General features: G+C 39.9%; 1 protein-coding gene across 1 annotated transcript in view; it reads left to right on the forward strand.

Moving 5' to 3' along the window:
• The window catches only part of LOC308392694 (ras-specific guanine nucleotide-releasing factor RalGPS1-like), a 92,621-nt gene that overhangs the window by 8,027 nt on the left and 68,037 nt on the right, over positions 1 to 16,557 (forward strand). The window contains exons 3-4 of the mRNA XM_080875882.1: positions 3,705 to 3,844; positions 11,954 to 12,058. Of these exons, the coding sequence (XP_080732008.1) occupies positions 3,788 to 3,844; positions 11,954 to 12,058 (162 nt within the window). The 5' untranslated portion in view covers positions 3,705 to 3,787. The remainder of the gene's footprint in view (positions 1 to 3,704; positions 3,845 to 11,953; positions 12,059 to 16,557) is intronic.

Genomic DNA, 16,557 nt, shown 5'->3' on the forward strand with positions numbered 1-16,557 from the left:
AGGGACGGGGATAAAGGGCAAAAAAACAAAAACCAACAACATAAGCAGACAAAAAATACCAATCAATCACCTGGATCACCTGTTGAGAAAGGAAAAAAGAGAAAACAAGCAGAAGAAAAAGAGAGCAATATAATAAACAACATCACGATGATCTATGGGAATATAACAGTAAATACTAAATATTAAACATTATTGTGCAGCACGTAAGATCGACAGTGCACAGTGTGCTTTGAGGTAGGAGCCAAAAAGGGTGTAGTTTGTGTGTGTGAGCACCTGTGTGTACACCTGTGAGCATGAACGCGCTTGTATTTAAAACGTTTCTTCATGTAATGATCTGCTAGAGGGTGTGGGGGGGGCCATAACCCAGTCCTCCAAGGCATGAAGCAGGTATGGAGGAGATCAAAACTCCAGACATCCAGAGGCCCCCAGAACACAAGAGACCAAGGAAGACCAACAGAGGGGCAGCCGCGCCACTGTCCCAGAAAGAGCTGAAGAGAGCCCCAGATGAGGGGTCACTCCGCAGCCGCGGAGCAGAAGCCAGGGGGGGTTGCAGTGACATGCCCGTGAGCTCCGCCGGCAGCCAGCTGTGCCTGAGTGACCGAGCCCCAGGCCGAGAGGCTGAGAGTACCCCACCCCTGAAGTGGCCCGAGCGAGCCCCAGGCTCCAGGCCCCGATAAGCAGCCACCAAGGAGTGAGCCGGTGTGTACCTGGGCGCCCATCCCCGGACACAAAGAACCACCAACGCACCGATGTCTGAGGGCGTCTGCCACTGGCAGGTGAAGTGGTGGGGAGAGATCGGCCTCCATACCTTAGAGGGCCTGAGATGTCCCCAGAGAGGTGGCGTCTGATACCCAACCTGACATATAGACACAGACATACAGGGATTTGATGTTTTTTTTCTAATTCCTGAATGTTTTTGTTTTCTTCTTTCTTTTTATGTGATGAGAAAGAAATTATTTTACCTCTCATCACAGCTTTCCCTGCTTCCCATAGAACAGATGCTGAAGTTCCGGGAGCATCATTATAGTCTAAATATTCTTTTTTAAAATATTTAATAAAGTCTTCATCTTTAAGCAGTGATGTATTAAATCTCCAGTTTTTACTTGGCGTAGTATTATTCTTGTGCATTAGTGTTGAAGATACAGGAGCATGATCGCTGACAGCTATAGGGTGAATCTCAGTATCTGAAATGTCACTCAGCAGTGAGCTGCTGACCAAAAAATTATCCAGATGAGAGTAGGAGTGATGGACATGTGAGAAAAAAGTATATTCCTTACTGGTGGGGTGAAGGGAGCGCCATGCATCGCAAAGACCAAAGTTGCTCATATACAGTTTGATTATATTTGTGGACTGCCAATTACGCCGAGTTCCTGCTGTATTGAGCCTACCCATTTCTCCATTTAGTCCAAGGTTGAGGTTGCCTCCAAGAACAAGTGTGCCATCTAAGTGTTCAGAGAGTGCACTGAAAAAACCGTGAAAGAATGAGGGATCATCAACATTTGGACCATATATACGTACAATACATAGCTTTTTTATCAAGTATAGATAATTTAATGATTAAGAATCTGCCCTTGTTTGTCCTCCTAAAAAAATTGTACCTAGTATTATGGAAAACTTGGGTCCACTTGCTACATTTGCCAAACCTTCTATCAGGAACCTTGATGGTACTATTGACTCAGCTCTGACTTTGGACGCTCATGTTAAATCTCTGGTCTGCTCCTGTTTTTATCACTTGAGAAACATTGTTAAGCTGAGTCCCATTGTATCGCGCTCCGAATTAGAAATTGTCATTCGTGCATTTGTTTCATCTCGTCTGGGTTATTGTAATTCTTTGTTTACTTGTTTATGTAAAGCCTCTTTGAAGCATCTGCAAGTTGTTCAGAATGCTGCTGCAAAGCTTCTGACCAAGTCTTCCAAGTACTCCCATGTCACACCCCTCCTGATTCAGCTGCACTGGCTCCCTATTAAATTCAGAATCCACTTTAAGGTTTTGACCTTGACTTTCAGGGCTCTGCATGGACAAGCACCAACATATATCAGTGAAATTTAACATCCATACATTCCCAGCAAGTCCCTGAGGTCATGTGATCAGGGTTTGCTGGTTGTCCAGCACACAAGGCTGAAAACAAAAGGCGACATAGCTTTTTTAACTGTGGCCCTCAGACTGTGGAACTCTCTCCCTTTGAACATGAGATCTGTGGACTCAGTGGTCGCTTTTTAAAAACAAAAAACAAAAAACAAAAAAAAAACAGCTAAAAACTCATCTTTTTAAACTTTCTTTTGGTTGATTTTGATTTTTATGTTTTGGCTTCTGTGAAGCACTTTGTGATTTTTATCTTGAAAGGTGCTGTATAAATAACATTTTACTTTACTATTTGCCCATTACGCAAACTACGGGAGATCCAGACTTGGGTCTGTGATGTCCTTCAGGTAGCTCAGCACCATACGGGGCAGAGAATATTTCCTCTAATGTAGAAGGGAAAGAAAAGGAATATGCAAACATGGCGAAATCATTTAAAACGTGATTATCTTAACTGGACCTTCATTAATCCAGCAAAAATCTATGGCAAAAATTTCAGATGCTGGCCAAGGAGAAACAGAATGACAGAACATTGTCAGAATAATATTCTCCAAACGTAACATCCCAGTGCACTTCAGACTCATCAACACCCTTTGACAAAAACTGGCTCATCACAAGGGACAGACTCATACCGTAAGCGGTGAAATGTCTTCATGAACTAAAATGAAGTTTGGTTTTAGGACCATCATAAAGTATTGTATCAGAAATAGGGAAAGGTTCCCTTTCATACAACTTGTACGTCTAAATGTCCAAATGTTTCAGTCTAGCCTTGATTTAAACTTTGATTACCATGCAGCTACAGAGATAGATTAGCCCTCTTCACAGAGCGGTGTTACCTGAGTAGGATGCATCAGTCAGCAGAGTAGAAGAATGGGTTGTCCATTTATTGTATATGTGTGTGTGTGGTTCTTAGAATTCTTGCGGGGCAAATATTTTATTTTCTAAAAAGAACACAAATGACTTCTGAGCTGTTGCTATGGTGTAGAGGTAAAGAAATGTTGTTAAACGCCAAACAAATGCATAGTAACAAGCCATGGTGTGGGGGAAAACTTTTGAAAGAACACCAGATCTCAATGGGGAAGAAATTATGCTCGATATCTATACTCCTATGGATCGGGTCATGTAAGGAATGAAAGGATGCCACATTGTTTGATCGACCTACAGAGGGGTGAATTCAAAGATGCCATGAGAGTTAAAGTTCAAAAGTCAAAGTGTTTGTGGTCAGTCTGAGTATTTCATGCTCCTAATGGCAGCCAGTGTGCTTTTGTCTAATATGTAGTGGTCTGTGTCCCTCCATGGTTATGCCTTCCCAGACCATCACTTATCCACTGGCAAAGCGGTCATGCTGACACAGGGTCTTATTGGTTTTATGGTCAAGCAGAGAGTGTGTTCACTTTTCGCTCTACTCAAGGGCCTGCCCGTTTGCCTGCAGTGAACTCTATTGTCAGATTGAGGCAGTGTACAAAGTATGTGCCACCACTGGTCTGTGAGCCACTGTTGCTTGTGTCTTGTGTGGGTAGTAGAGCAGGCCAGTGGTGGACCTGGCCGACCTGATATACAGGCATTTGAATACTGTTAAGATGGAAACAAAAACTCAAAGTTGCTTTATGTCTTCTGTTTGCAGGCATGGATGACAGGTTATGTGTGCCCCCCAGCTAAAGGCCTCAGTTGCCATTACCTGTGCATCCATTCAATCCCTCTGTGAGCATGTATCGCAGGAACGGGCTGTCGGATGGTACTAGCATCAATTCAGTCACCTCAGAGGTAAGGACATGGTTCTACAGAGATTATTGTTTGTTTGTTTATTTTTGTTTTGTTTTTTAATAATCCCCAAGTACTGTTAAAGAGAGCAACATTTTTTTTAAACAAATCCAAACATGCTAGTTTTATAACGGATGCTTCCATTATTTTGCTTAGCACACAGAAACAAAATTATTTAAAAATAACCCCAAAAGCTACAAGGGTCAAAATTATTAGTGTCCCATGATGCTAATAGCCAGTTGTGTATCCTTTTTGCTAGATAACAGCCTGCAGTCTCCTAAAAGAAAATCCCAGCCCATTCTTCTTTGAGGAATCTCTTAAGCTCCTCTAGATTTGATGGTCTTCTGGCATGGACCTTGGCTTCTAATTCACCCAACAGATTTTTAGTAGGATTTATGTGAGGACTTTGTCCAGGGCTAAATCAGAATTATCTTTATTTGTGCACACAAACAAGGGATTTGACTCTGTCCTCTCTGCATGCAACACAAGGCTTTGTGATACCTTCTCGAGTAACAGTTCAAACCCTTGCAAAACTTTATATATATATATATTTAATACACACACACACACACACACACACACACACACACACACACACACACACACACACACACACACACACACACACACACACACTATATAAGTTTGTGTATATATAGTATACAAACTTGCAAAAGCTTGTAGCTGCCTTGTAGCTGCCCCAGGGCAGCTGTGGCTACAATGTAGCTTGCTATCGCCAGTGTGTGAATGTGTGTGTGAATGGGTGGATGACTGAATGTAGTGTAAAGCGCTTTGGGGTCCTATGGACTAGAAAAGCGCTATACAAATGCAGGCCATTTACCAGGCCATAAATATGGAAGAAATACCTCAGATTTAACTTCATTTTTACAAGCTTTGAGCATCAAGTTAAAGCACCTCATTGCTCAGCAATGGTTTGTGTAATGGCTCAATTTCTTTTAAAAAAAAAAGGTCAGTTTTTCAGAGGGCTTAATAATAATGACACTGGTAATTTTAGTTGGATTTCTGAAATATTTCTACTACAGGTGCAAATAGAAATAATTGGTGCTTTCTAAAGAAAAATAGTATGTTTAGAATTGATATGTTGAAAATCCCTGGTTTTGTGTAGAAAAACTTTCATACGGGGGTTAATACACGGGATGGGAGAAAACATGATGCCCTAAACATTATCTTATGCGTGCTGTCTCTGAAATATAAAATGTATCCAACATTGTACTTTGTAGTACAAAGCTGGTGGGTTTATTTGTTTGTTTGTGTTTAATGTGAGTATTCAGTTTATATTTTGTATGTATTTTTTATTTGATATTTATATCAAAATGTCATATTATGAAATTGTTGTTATAACAATGCCATACATTTGCTGCTGTGTATGAATAACAACAAAATAAGCCCGGGCATGTCTGAGAGTCAGAGGTCGTCAGAGGTGCACATCCCCCTGCCAATGACTTTTGAATACCTAAAAATGGATCTACTTCAGAAAACTCCAAAGAAGCAGAATATTTTGCAAAATATAACAAACAAAAAACAAAACAAAACTTTCTGCTAAATGTGGAATGTGGGAAAACCAATGACTGTAGAAAACAGTCAGAAAACAGTTTTCTACAGTCATTGGAGAAAAAAAAAATGTGGAAAACAAATGTTTTTCACTACTTGAGGCTGTTAAGTACAACCAGGCTATGACGGACGAGATGTTAGCAGCTGGTGATGAACAACTTATATTTTAAATAAATTACTGAACTACTTGCCAGTTGTACTCCGTATGACAGGAAGAATAAATAGTGGATGGAAGTTACCGATATTGTTACCTGGTAGAAAAACGGGGCATTAAGCAGCTGGTTAAAAAGCTCGACCCAAGAACGTTCCAGGTTGAAAATATTTTTCAGTTTTATTATGTGACATTATTGTGCAGTTCCTGCAAAGTTGCTTGGTTATTGTTAAAGTGTTAAGCAGTTATTTGAGATTTTTATTTAAAAAGCTTTCCAGGGAAAACTGCCTGGAAAACATTTTCGTGCCTGCATTTGGCTTGGTGTGACTGGATATAACGCCGTGTCACTACTATTGCATTATAATGCATTGCACAGCATATTAAAAGGCAGTAGGTATTATTGAATCTCTAATTCAGTTCAGTTCAATTTTCTTTCTTTTTTTTCCTTTTTTAATTCAAATTCTGTTGTTTTCAATCAAATTCTGTTGTTTTCATTCAAATTCTGTTGTTTTCATTCAAATTCTGTTGTTTTCATTCAAATTCTGTTGTTTTCATTTTAATTCCGTTGTTTTCATTTTAATTCTGTTGTTTGTTTTAAACTTCCGTTGTTTTCATTCAAATTGCATTTTTTGTTCTCAACTTCCGTTGTTTGGCACAGCAAGAAGGTCCTGAGTTCAATTCCAACATCAGGCCGGGGTCTTTCTGTGTGGAGTTTGCATGTTCTCCCCGTGTTTGCGTGGGTTCTCTCCGGGTACTCCGGCTTCCTCCCACCGTCCAAAGACATCCAGCTTGTGGGGATAGGTTAATTGAATAATCCAAATTGCCACTAGGTGTGAATGTGAGTGTGAATGGTTGTCTGTCCCTGTGTGTTGGCCCTGCGACAGACTGGCGACCTGTCCAGGGTGTACCCCGCCTTTCGCCCTATGACAGCTGGGATAGGCTCCAGCCCCCCCCCCCCCCCCCCCTCCCCCGCGACCCTGAAAAGGATAAGCGGAAGCGAATGGATGGATGGAACTTCTGTTGTTTTCATTCAAATTCTGGTCTGGGGTCCGTTCTTCGTACCTCGCTAAGTAAGTTAGCTGGATTTGATTGTTGACGATTTCGCGTGATCTTGGATCGTTCGGTTCTCCGAAGCTCATCCGGGACTTGCTGCCATAGCAACAGAGCCGTGAGCGTAAACCTGCTTGGGAGCAGGCTTACTTTATGTAAACAGGATTAGATCGCGGCCACTCAGGTATGTCCGCTTCATGTATACGAAAGCAACAGCGATATTTTACCACTGTTTTTCCATAAATAAATATTATCAATGTAACTAAAGATAATGCAGTACTTGATCCTTTCATTGATTTCATACAGATACATACAGGTCATTTCCTAAAAAAAGGGAAATGTACTATTAACATTCTATTTCATGTATTTGATTATTTCAGATGTAATTCATATTTTAGGGTTGTAATAGTAAATTACTTCGTGTAATCAAGATGAGAGACCACGGCTATAAAAGCAAAGGTGGATTTGGGAAGCCTGTCGCAGCCATGTCCTGTCCGTATACGCGAGCCACCCATTGTGGAAGGTGCGAGATTGATAAGGAGAGTTTTCAGAACTCAGCGTATATTGCGGGATAGACAGGATCCTTTAGCTCAGCGCGACAGTGTGCTCATTGAGAGATATCGATATTCCCGAGAGGGTATTATTTACTCAACCAACTTGTTGACGAGGGGGTGCAGGACCACCACCTGTCTTTTTTTTGCTCTGTCCTTTTCTTGGTTGCTGTTATAAACAAACAGATTATTTCAGGGTCTCTTTTCAAGAGACTAAAAGCAATATAAGTGATAAATATTACCATTCTGTAGAATATTCTTATATTTCACTTTTACTTGTTCCCATGTTCTAGTGGGTCCTGTTGGGGCTCTAATGTGAAAGAGGATATGATATAATGTAATATAATATAATAAATTTACCCTACCGCCTACTGGTGTTGGCCAGAGGGGCCGATGGCGCAATATGGCAGCCTGGCTTCTGTCAGTCTGCCCCAGGGCAGCTGTGGCTACAACCGTAGCTGCCTCCACCAGTGTGTGAATGTGAGAGTGACTGAATAGTGGCATTGTAAAGCGCTTTGGGTGCCTTGAAAAGCGCTATATATATCCAATCCATTATTATTATTATTATTATTAAATTACTTACGAGTTTAATTTGTCAGCAACTTTCTGCCAGCCCTCTCTCCTTGCTTTTGCAGCCTTTGCAGTGTTCCCTTGCGTTTTAATTAAACTCTGAAACTCCTGAAATCCCTCAATCAAGAGTTCTTGCTCTGCTGCCGAAAAATACTGAGCGCGCTCCTTCGACATTTTCGCCGACCAATCAAAGGGTTGCCGATCAATGTTTCTACTATCGATGCGTAGCCCCTGTTAAGCCACCCAGTGATCTCACATTACTTCATCCAGCTATACTAATCGTCAACAACAGGTGTGTTCGGAGAACCGGAATAGCGAGCTCAAAGTTAGCGCAATGATTTGATCTTGGATGTGTCATTTGATCTTGGATGTAGTAAGCGAGGTACGAAGAACGGACCCCTGTTCATTCTTATTCTGTTGTTTTCATTCAACTTCCGTTGTTTTCATTCAAATTCCGTTGTTTTCATTCAAATTCTGGTCTGTTCATTCTTATTCCGTTGTTTTCATTCAACTTCCGTTGTTTTCATTCAACTTCCGTTGTTGTCATTCTAATTCTACTCTTGTTATTCAAATTCTATTGTTTGTTTTAGAATTCTGTGGCTTTAATTCAAACTCTGTTCTATACATTCTAATTCTGTTGTTTTCATGCAAATTCTTTGGTTTTTGATCAAATTCTGTTCGTTTAATATATAGCGCCAAATCACAACAACAGTTGCCTGGAGGCGCTGTTTATTGTAAGGTAAAGACCCACAACAATACAGAGAAAACCTAAACAATCATATGACACCCCCCCCCCCCCCCCAATGATATTATATACAAATATACTGACAGCTGGAAATCTGCAATTCTAATGTGATTACAACCTTTTGAATCAGTGAATACAAGTGCTCAATTGCTCAAACCGCTTACTTGCTTTTGCAACGCTTCTCTCCGGAAACATGTCGCAGAACTATAACTGTAACTAAAGGAGGGTGAAGGAGGGTTGGGGGTGGTAGGAACAGGCATGAAGGCCAGCCAGCCAGTCAGGAAGCAGAAGACCAAGAGGTGTTCTTCCTTGCTGCCCTCTGGTAAGTTTCCTTCAAACCAGAGTCTTCCACAACAGATAGAGAAACACTGCTTTTATGCTTTATGGCTTATTGTCTATTTTCTATTATTTGACCTATTCTTATTGATAGCTTATTGATGGCTTATGTCTCATGTGACTCAGTTACATCAAGCACTGAATTTTGTTACTACACTATACATGGTACACACTTCTACACCTTTATTTCTAGATAGATTTTCCACAGCTTAAACAAATGTATGCATGTTTCCAAGTTCCTTTCTGGATCACTAGAAATCAAACTATCTATTCAGCCATCTTCAACCATCACTGGCTCTGTGGAAGTAGAAAAACACATTATTTTAGACACTTTGAGACCAACTTGTGGTCTTGTTGGTTCCATGTCATCTGCACTGTACTAACTATGGTTCTTTGTTTCTCAGATTCTCCACCCATCTTGCTCAGCCATCTACTGACCAGTGAGACATTTATCATGCTTTATGACCAAGCACCTACCTGCTTTCCCACCCCACTCCCTGTACTCTCAGCTGTTTGAACACTTTATAAATAAAACTGAATTAAGTATTTAACATACATGTGGACTTGGAGAAGGCATTCGACTGTGTCCCTCAGGGGGTCCTGTGGGGGGTACCTCGGGAGTATGGGGTGTCTGGCGTTCCCCCGGACAAGCTGGAGGAGGTGGCTGGGGAGAGGGAGGTCTGGGCTTCTCTGCTTGGGCTGCTGCCCCCGCGACCCGGCCCTGGATAAGCGGAAGAAAATGGATAGATGGATTTAACATATGTTTGTGTTGTTTATGAATACAAATAACTAAAACAAACACTAAACATATAGATATATCTGTATTATAATTTAATGTGTTACCATATTCTTTCATGGCATATTTCAAGTCCTCGGGCGCTTGGATCAGAAACACTCTGTTGGTTAATATCATGTGATTAAACTAAAAGAAGAATCACTCTTGGACACATTATTTGCTCACTTGTATTAAGGCAAATAATACAATATAATTAATAACAAATATAACAATAATGATAAACCACTGGTGATAGTCAAAGTTTTTTTTTTTTTTTTTTTTTTTTAAAAACAATGTCACTTCTAATGACCAGTGTCTTTTAGTTTTGTTTTTAAAGCCTTTATCTGTTGAGTTTGGTGATGTATCATACAAATGTTGTTGTAAATGTTTAATAGTGTAAAGATGTACCCATAGACTGACCAATACTGTGTAATATTGCTGATAAGGCCAACAGGAGGAACCAAATAATCTCGTAACTGAGAACTGTAAAGATACCTTAATTCCCAGACAATTTCTGTATTCATGTCACTTTTTTCTAATTTCTCATTTAGAGAAATTTAAAGAATTTTGTGCCTCTTTTGTCTTCTGTATCGTGAGACCCAAAAATTATGTCAAATTGGCATTGTAAAGGTTTTCTCACTTCCTAATATGCATCTAGATACACAAGTATAATACTTTACTGAATTTCCTGGAGGAATCCACCCGAGGGATTAATAAAGTCCTATCTAATCTAGTTTAAGTATGTTTTTGTTTGTTTTTATTTAATTATGTGATCTAACTTTCTCCCTTTGTGTGGCAAAAAACAATGTATATGTGTATATCATTATCGTCAAGGACCAGCCAAGGTCCAGTCAAGAATCAACCACAATGTCTCTAATTCAGTAACTGCCGGGGCCTGGAGGTTAGAGTTGTGTGGTGTGAGGAGCTGAAGGAGGTGCACAGGCAGAAGGCTGTACAAGCAGACTGTTGGGAAGAAAACACCATAAATTAACTTCTGCTTAACTTGCAAAGCTTTGGGCATCGGGTCCTTCTGTTACAGTGTATCTGCCCCACGTTCAGCCTGGTTCTGCTGGAAATTTCTTACTGTTTCAAGGGAGATTTTTCTTCCCACCACTACCAAATGCTTGCTCATAGGAGGTTGTTTCTCCCAATATTTGTAGGATCTTTATCTTGTCAGTATAAATAAAATTTAATTAGATGGAAATAGCTTTGTGGTGTCTTGTTGGGTTGTGTTTGAAACAATTCCGTAGTTGCCGTAGTAGTGTTCAATATAGTCCTCTAGTCGTTTTCTCCAGTATACGAAGTATGCATTTTGATACCTGTCAGCTGGATTCTTTATAGTAGAGTAAAAATCCAGTGTTTAAAGTGTGCCTCATTGTGCGGTACATTATGAGTGATGCATGCTGTTGAGAATTCATGACAACTACTGCAATAAAAAATTTAAATCTACACACACGCCAATTTCAAGTGGCACCTCTAAAAAATATTTAGTTAAGAAATTTGTGGCATTTTCAGTACTTATTTTACTCACTGGTTGAGAATGACCAAACGCAATAAGCCTAAGCTTAAGTGCCAAACTCCACCTTAATTTTTCATTGATATTTTAATACCCCCTGTGAATCTAGACTGTTATTCTTGTCACAATGTGGGTTTGTGTTTCTGGGCTCATTAACAAATTATTTTCTACATTTGAAGAAAGTTCTAAACTCAGAGGACATGGCCAGATTCAAAATTTCAATGCTGCTCTTGGGTGGCTCAATAATTATATAAATCACAGAGAAAAGTTTATTATTTTATTTGTTTAAGCATCAGAAGTACTTTCTTCGACAGAGCATCAAGTTTTACTCATCATATGATTTGTGTTGATAATACATTTGTAAATACTTCTTTAAAAAATATTAAAATTAATAATATTGATATGCAAAAATGTACTGCACATGTACTGTATCAGAATCAGAATACTTTATTGATCCCTATACCTGTATATATTTATAGTGGATAATTGAGGATAATTTGGGGGGCATTTCCACTGCAATCTGTGTCTACTGAAGAATGTAAAGAGAACTATTGGTATTGTTGTAAAGGAGTATTTAATCTGATGGTAATTTTGGTATCAATTATTATGTATTAATTTTTGACATTCCTAACCAAAGTCACTACTTTTTTCATTGTTACTGTGAAACAGTGAAGAAACAACTTACCACACAAGTATGGCTGGCAGCAAATCACAATTGCCTAATCTGGCACAGTAAAACGTAAAATATTTTAGTTACAAATCAGAGGATTGTCTTGCATGAATTGTGACACTATTGTATCTTGAGTTATTCTGTGATAAATTGATGGTGAAATTTGTTTCTGTCAGGCCAGCAGCAGCTCTGACTCTCTGCAAGGACCTTATGTGAACTACGCCAAGAGCTACGATGCGGTCGTCTTTGATGTGCTTAAGGTGACGCCTGAGGAGTTTGCTGTAAGTATGTTGATTAAATTAGTTTATGAGGTTAATGAATAACTTCTATAAGAGAATATCATAGAATAGATATTATGGAATAGATGATAGTAAATGGCATATAAATTTAATTTAAGTACATTTTCTTTAAAAACCTTGCCATTTAACATTATTTTCAGATTTTTAGGTGGCAGCCTAAGCTAAATTGATTATACCAAACATAATGATAATTTTGGATGATGCTTGGTTAACATGAGTAATTAGCTCAACAATAAAATTAGCTTAGCTTAACAATAAAAATAATTTACTGTTACTTGGAATTCAAGTTGGACTTCAGATTTTTTTTTTCTTTTACTACAGCAGAGCTTCTACAACTTTGAGTGTAATTTAATTGAAAAAAATTATATATAATAGAAAGAGTCATCTCTTTTGGTCATCTTGTCTTGACCTGGTCAAAAGTGGGTGGATCTGAAGGAAAGGAATACAGAATGAACAGTAAAGACTAACCCTTTTATCCTGGTTAATTAATTTTCATAATTGCTGGAAGCAAAAGTCGTTGAAATTAAAATCCAAGCCCTAAATCAAACATGATTGTGATGTATTTTATTTTCCAAACTTTTTTGGTACACTGGATTTTTAAAGCATCCTGCTATGGACTAAGTGATATGCTGGAAACAAAGTAGAATAGCTGTGCCATGTTAACATAAATAAATTTAAAATAGGACAAAACATGCTTTTCCGTTAAAGTTTTCATTATTAATTAAGGGTTTCAAAAATAATACAAATAAATAAATGAATAAAAACATCATGTAGGTACTGTACAATTACAGGTAAAAAGCTATCCAAACCTATCTGGCACTGTGTTGAAAAAAGTAATTCCCTCCCTAATCTCCTTGTGGCACCCTTTGGAGCAACAACTGCAGTCAGGTATTTACAATAACTGGTAAGGAGTCTTACACATTGCTGTGAAGGAATTTTAGCTCACTCATCTTAGCAGAATTGTTATACTTTAGCCACTTTAGAAGGTTTTCAAGCATTATCAGCCCGTTTATGGTCATGCCTAAGCATCTCAACTGGATTAAACTCAGGACTTTGGCTAGGTCACCCATAAACCTCTATTTTATTTTTTTAAATTAAGTAATTCATTTTTTTGGAGCCATTCAGAGGTAGATTTAGTGATATGCTCCGAATCATTTTCTGGATGAAAATGATGCTTCAGGGTATAAACTGATAGCTGGACATTGTCTTTCAGGATGTTCTGGTAGAGAGCAGAATTCATGGTTTCATCAGTTGGTATGATGATCTTTTCATGACATGCTCTTAGTTTCATGCCAAATGTAATGGGTCACAAACCTTCCAGAAAGTTAAGCTTTTGTCTTGTTAGTCTACAGAATATTTTCCCAAAAGTCTTGGGTTTTGTCAAGATGTTTTTTAGAAAATGTGAGACAAACTTTTGTGTTTGTGGTCACTTGTGGTTTTTCACTTTGGATGACATGGATGACATCTTTGCTTGGTCTCTTTGTTACTGTTTGATTCATGAAGACTGACCTTAACTGAGGCATTTGAAGCCTGCGGTTCTTTAAATGTTATTCTAGGTGCTTTGGTAACCTCTTGAATCACTAATGTGGTCTTAGAATAATTTTAGTAGGCCAACAACTGTTCCAAGATTTTTCCATTTGTGAATAAGGAATACCTCCTGTACACCCACCACCCACCTGCTGGGCGGCGGTCAAGGTTGGAAGCCCTGGGAGACTGATCCCCCCAGCTATTGAGGCTGGTAATTGGGACATGGAACGTCGCCTCTCTGGTGGGTAAGGAGCCTTAGCTAGTGCCTGAGGTCAATACCAGCTTGATATAATCAGGCTTGCCTCAATGCATGGTGAGGGCTCTGGAAGTCTTCAGGAGACTGGATGGACTCTGTTCCAGCCTGGACTTCCCCTTCGTAAGAGGTGGCAAGCTGGGGTGGGTATCCTTGTATCCCGTCGCCTTGATGCCGCTACTTTTGGTGTTTTCTCCAGTGGGCCGAGAAGGCTGTTTCCCTGTATCTTCAGGCCAAGGAATGAGTCCTGACTGTCATTTGTGCTTATGTGCAGAATGATGGTTCAGAGTATTCAGCCTTCTTGGCGTTGCTGGGTGGGGTTATTGACTGTATTCCATTTGGGAGGAATGGACTTCCTGATTTGAACCTCAGTGGTTTTCTCTTATTGGACTTTGTCAATAATGAACACAATATTTGAACATAAAGATGTCAATAAGTCACTTAGATCTCTGGACACTTAGATGAAGGAGGAGCTGAACCGTCAGCTGATCACCACATGTGGTGAGTTGGATCAGGTGGCAAGGGAGGATGCTGGACAGACATGGCACACCAAAACATATAGCGAAGGTGCATTGGGAACACCTGGCAGAAGCCCCTGACCACAAGATGTTCAACTCTCACCTCTGGCAGAACTTTAATAGTGTTCTGAGGGAGGCTGAGGACATTGAGTCTGAATGGCAAAGTCACTCAGGTAGTTAACAGGGTTTTAATAGTTTTGCAATTTTCATTAGTTTTTTTATTTTTATTTAGTTTTGACTTCAGATTTTCAATTTTATATCAGTTTTAATTAGTTTTTACCAATTGTTTGCTAGTTTAGTTTAGTTTTTATTTTTTTGAAAATCCTTAGTTTCAGTTTAGTTTTGATTAGTTTCAGTTATAGTTTTAGTTGTGTTTGCAATAATTAAGTGTAACAAAATCCCAGTTTCATCATATCAGTCATTCTCTTCTGCTTATCTTTGGGTATGTTGCTATTCCAGCTACCATACCCTGCACCCTGGACAGGTCGCCTGTCTGTCGCAGGGCTAACACGCAGAGACAGACAACTCACATTCCCACCTTTAAATAAATAAATAAAGGCAGATGAACAACCATTGATACCAGGCAACTATAAAATGTACAGTGGGGCAAAAAGTATTTAGTCAGCCACCGATTGTGCAAGTTCCCCCACCTAAAATGATGACAGATGTCAGTAATTTGCACCAGAGGTACACTTCAACTGTGAGAGACAGAATGTGAAAAAAAAATCCATGAATCCACATGGTAGGATTTGTAAAGAATTTATTAGTAAATCAGGGTGGAAAATAAGTATTTGGTCACTAACAAAAATACAACTCAATACTTTGTAACATAACCTTTGTTGGCAATAACAGAGGTCAAACGTTTACTATAGGTCTTTACCAGGTTTGCACACACAGTAGCTGGTATTTTGGCCCATTCCTCCATGCAGATCTTCTCGAGAGCAGTGATGTTTTAGGGCTGTCGCCGAGCAACACGGACTTTCAACTCCCGCCACAGATTTTCTATGGGGTTGAGGTCTGGAGACTGGCTAGGCCACTCCAGGACTTTCAAATGCTTCTTACGGAGCCACTCCTTTGTTGCCCGGGCGGTGTGTTTTGGATCATTGTCATGTTGGAAGACCCAGCCTCGTTTCATCTTCAAAGTTCTCACTGATGGAAGGAGGTTTTGGCTCAAAATCTCACGATACATGGCCCCATTCATTCTGTCCTTAACACGGATCAGTCGTCCTGTCCCCTTGGCAGAAAAACAGCCCCATAGCATGATGTTTCCACCCCCATGCTTCACAGTAGGTATGGTGTTCTTGGGATGCAACTCAGTATTCTTCTTCCTCCAAACACGACGAGTTGAGTTTATACCAAAAAGTTCTACTTTGGTTTCATCTGACCACATGACATTCTCCCAATCCTCTGCTGTATCATCCATGTGCTCTCTGGCAAACTTCAGACGGGCCTGGACATGCACTGGTTTCAGCAGCGGAACACGTCTGGCACTGCGGGATTTGATTCCCTGCCGTTGTAGTGTGTTACTGATGGTGACCTTTGTTACTTTGGTCCCAGCTCTCTGCAGGTCATTCACCAGGTCCCCCCGTGTGGTTCTGGGATCTTTGCTCACCGTTCTCATGATCATTTTGACCCCACGGGATGAGATCTTGCGTGGAGCCCCAGATCGAGGGAGATTATCAGTGGTCTTGTATGTCTTCCATTTTCTGATGATTGCTCCCACAGTTGATTTTTTCACACCAAGCTGCTTGCCTATTGTAGATTCACTCTTCCCAGTCTGGTGCAGGTCTACAATACTTTTCCTGGTGTCCTTCGAAAGCTCTTTGGTCTTGGCCATGGCGGAGTTTGGAGTCTGACTGTTTGAGGCTGTGGACAGGTGTCTTTTATACAGATGATGAGTTCAAACAGGTGCCATTCATACAGGTAACGAGTGGGGGACAGAAAAGCTTCTTACAGAAGACGTTACAGGTCTGTGAGAGCCAGAGATTTTCCTTGTTTGAGGTGACCAAATACTTATTTTCCACCCTAATTTACGAATAAATTCTTTACAAATCCTACCATGTGGATTCATGGATTTTTTTTTTCACATTCTGTCTCTCACAGTTGAAGTGTACCTCTGGTGCAAATTACTGACCTCTGTCATCATTTTAAGTGGGGGAACTTGCACAATCTGTGGCTGACTA

Source organism: Rhamphochromis sp. 'chilingali' (assembly GCF_963969265.1).
Source record: "Rhamphochromis sp. 'chilingali' genome assembly, chromosome: 2".
NCBI classification, from domain to species: domain Eukaryota; kingdom Metazoa; phylum Chordata; class Actinopteri; order Cichliformes; family Cichlidae; genus Rhamphochromis; species Rhamphochromis sp. 'chilingali'.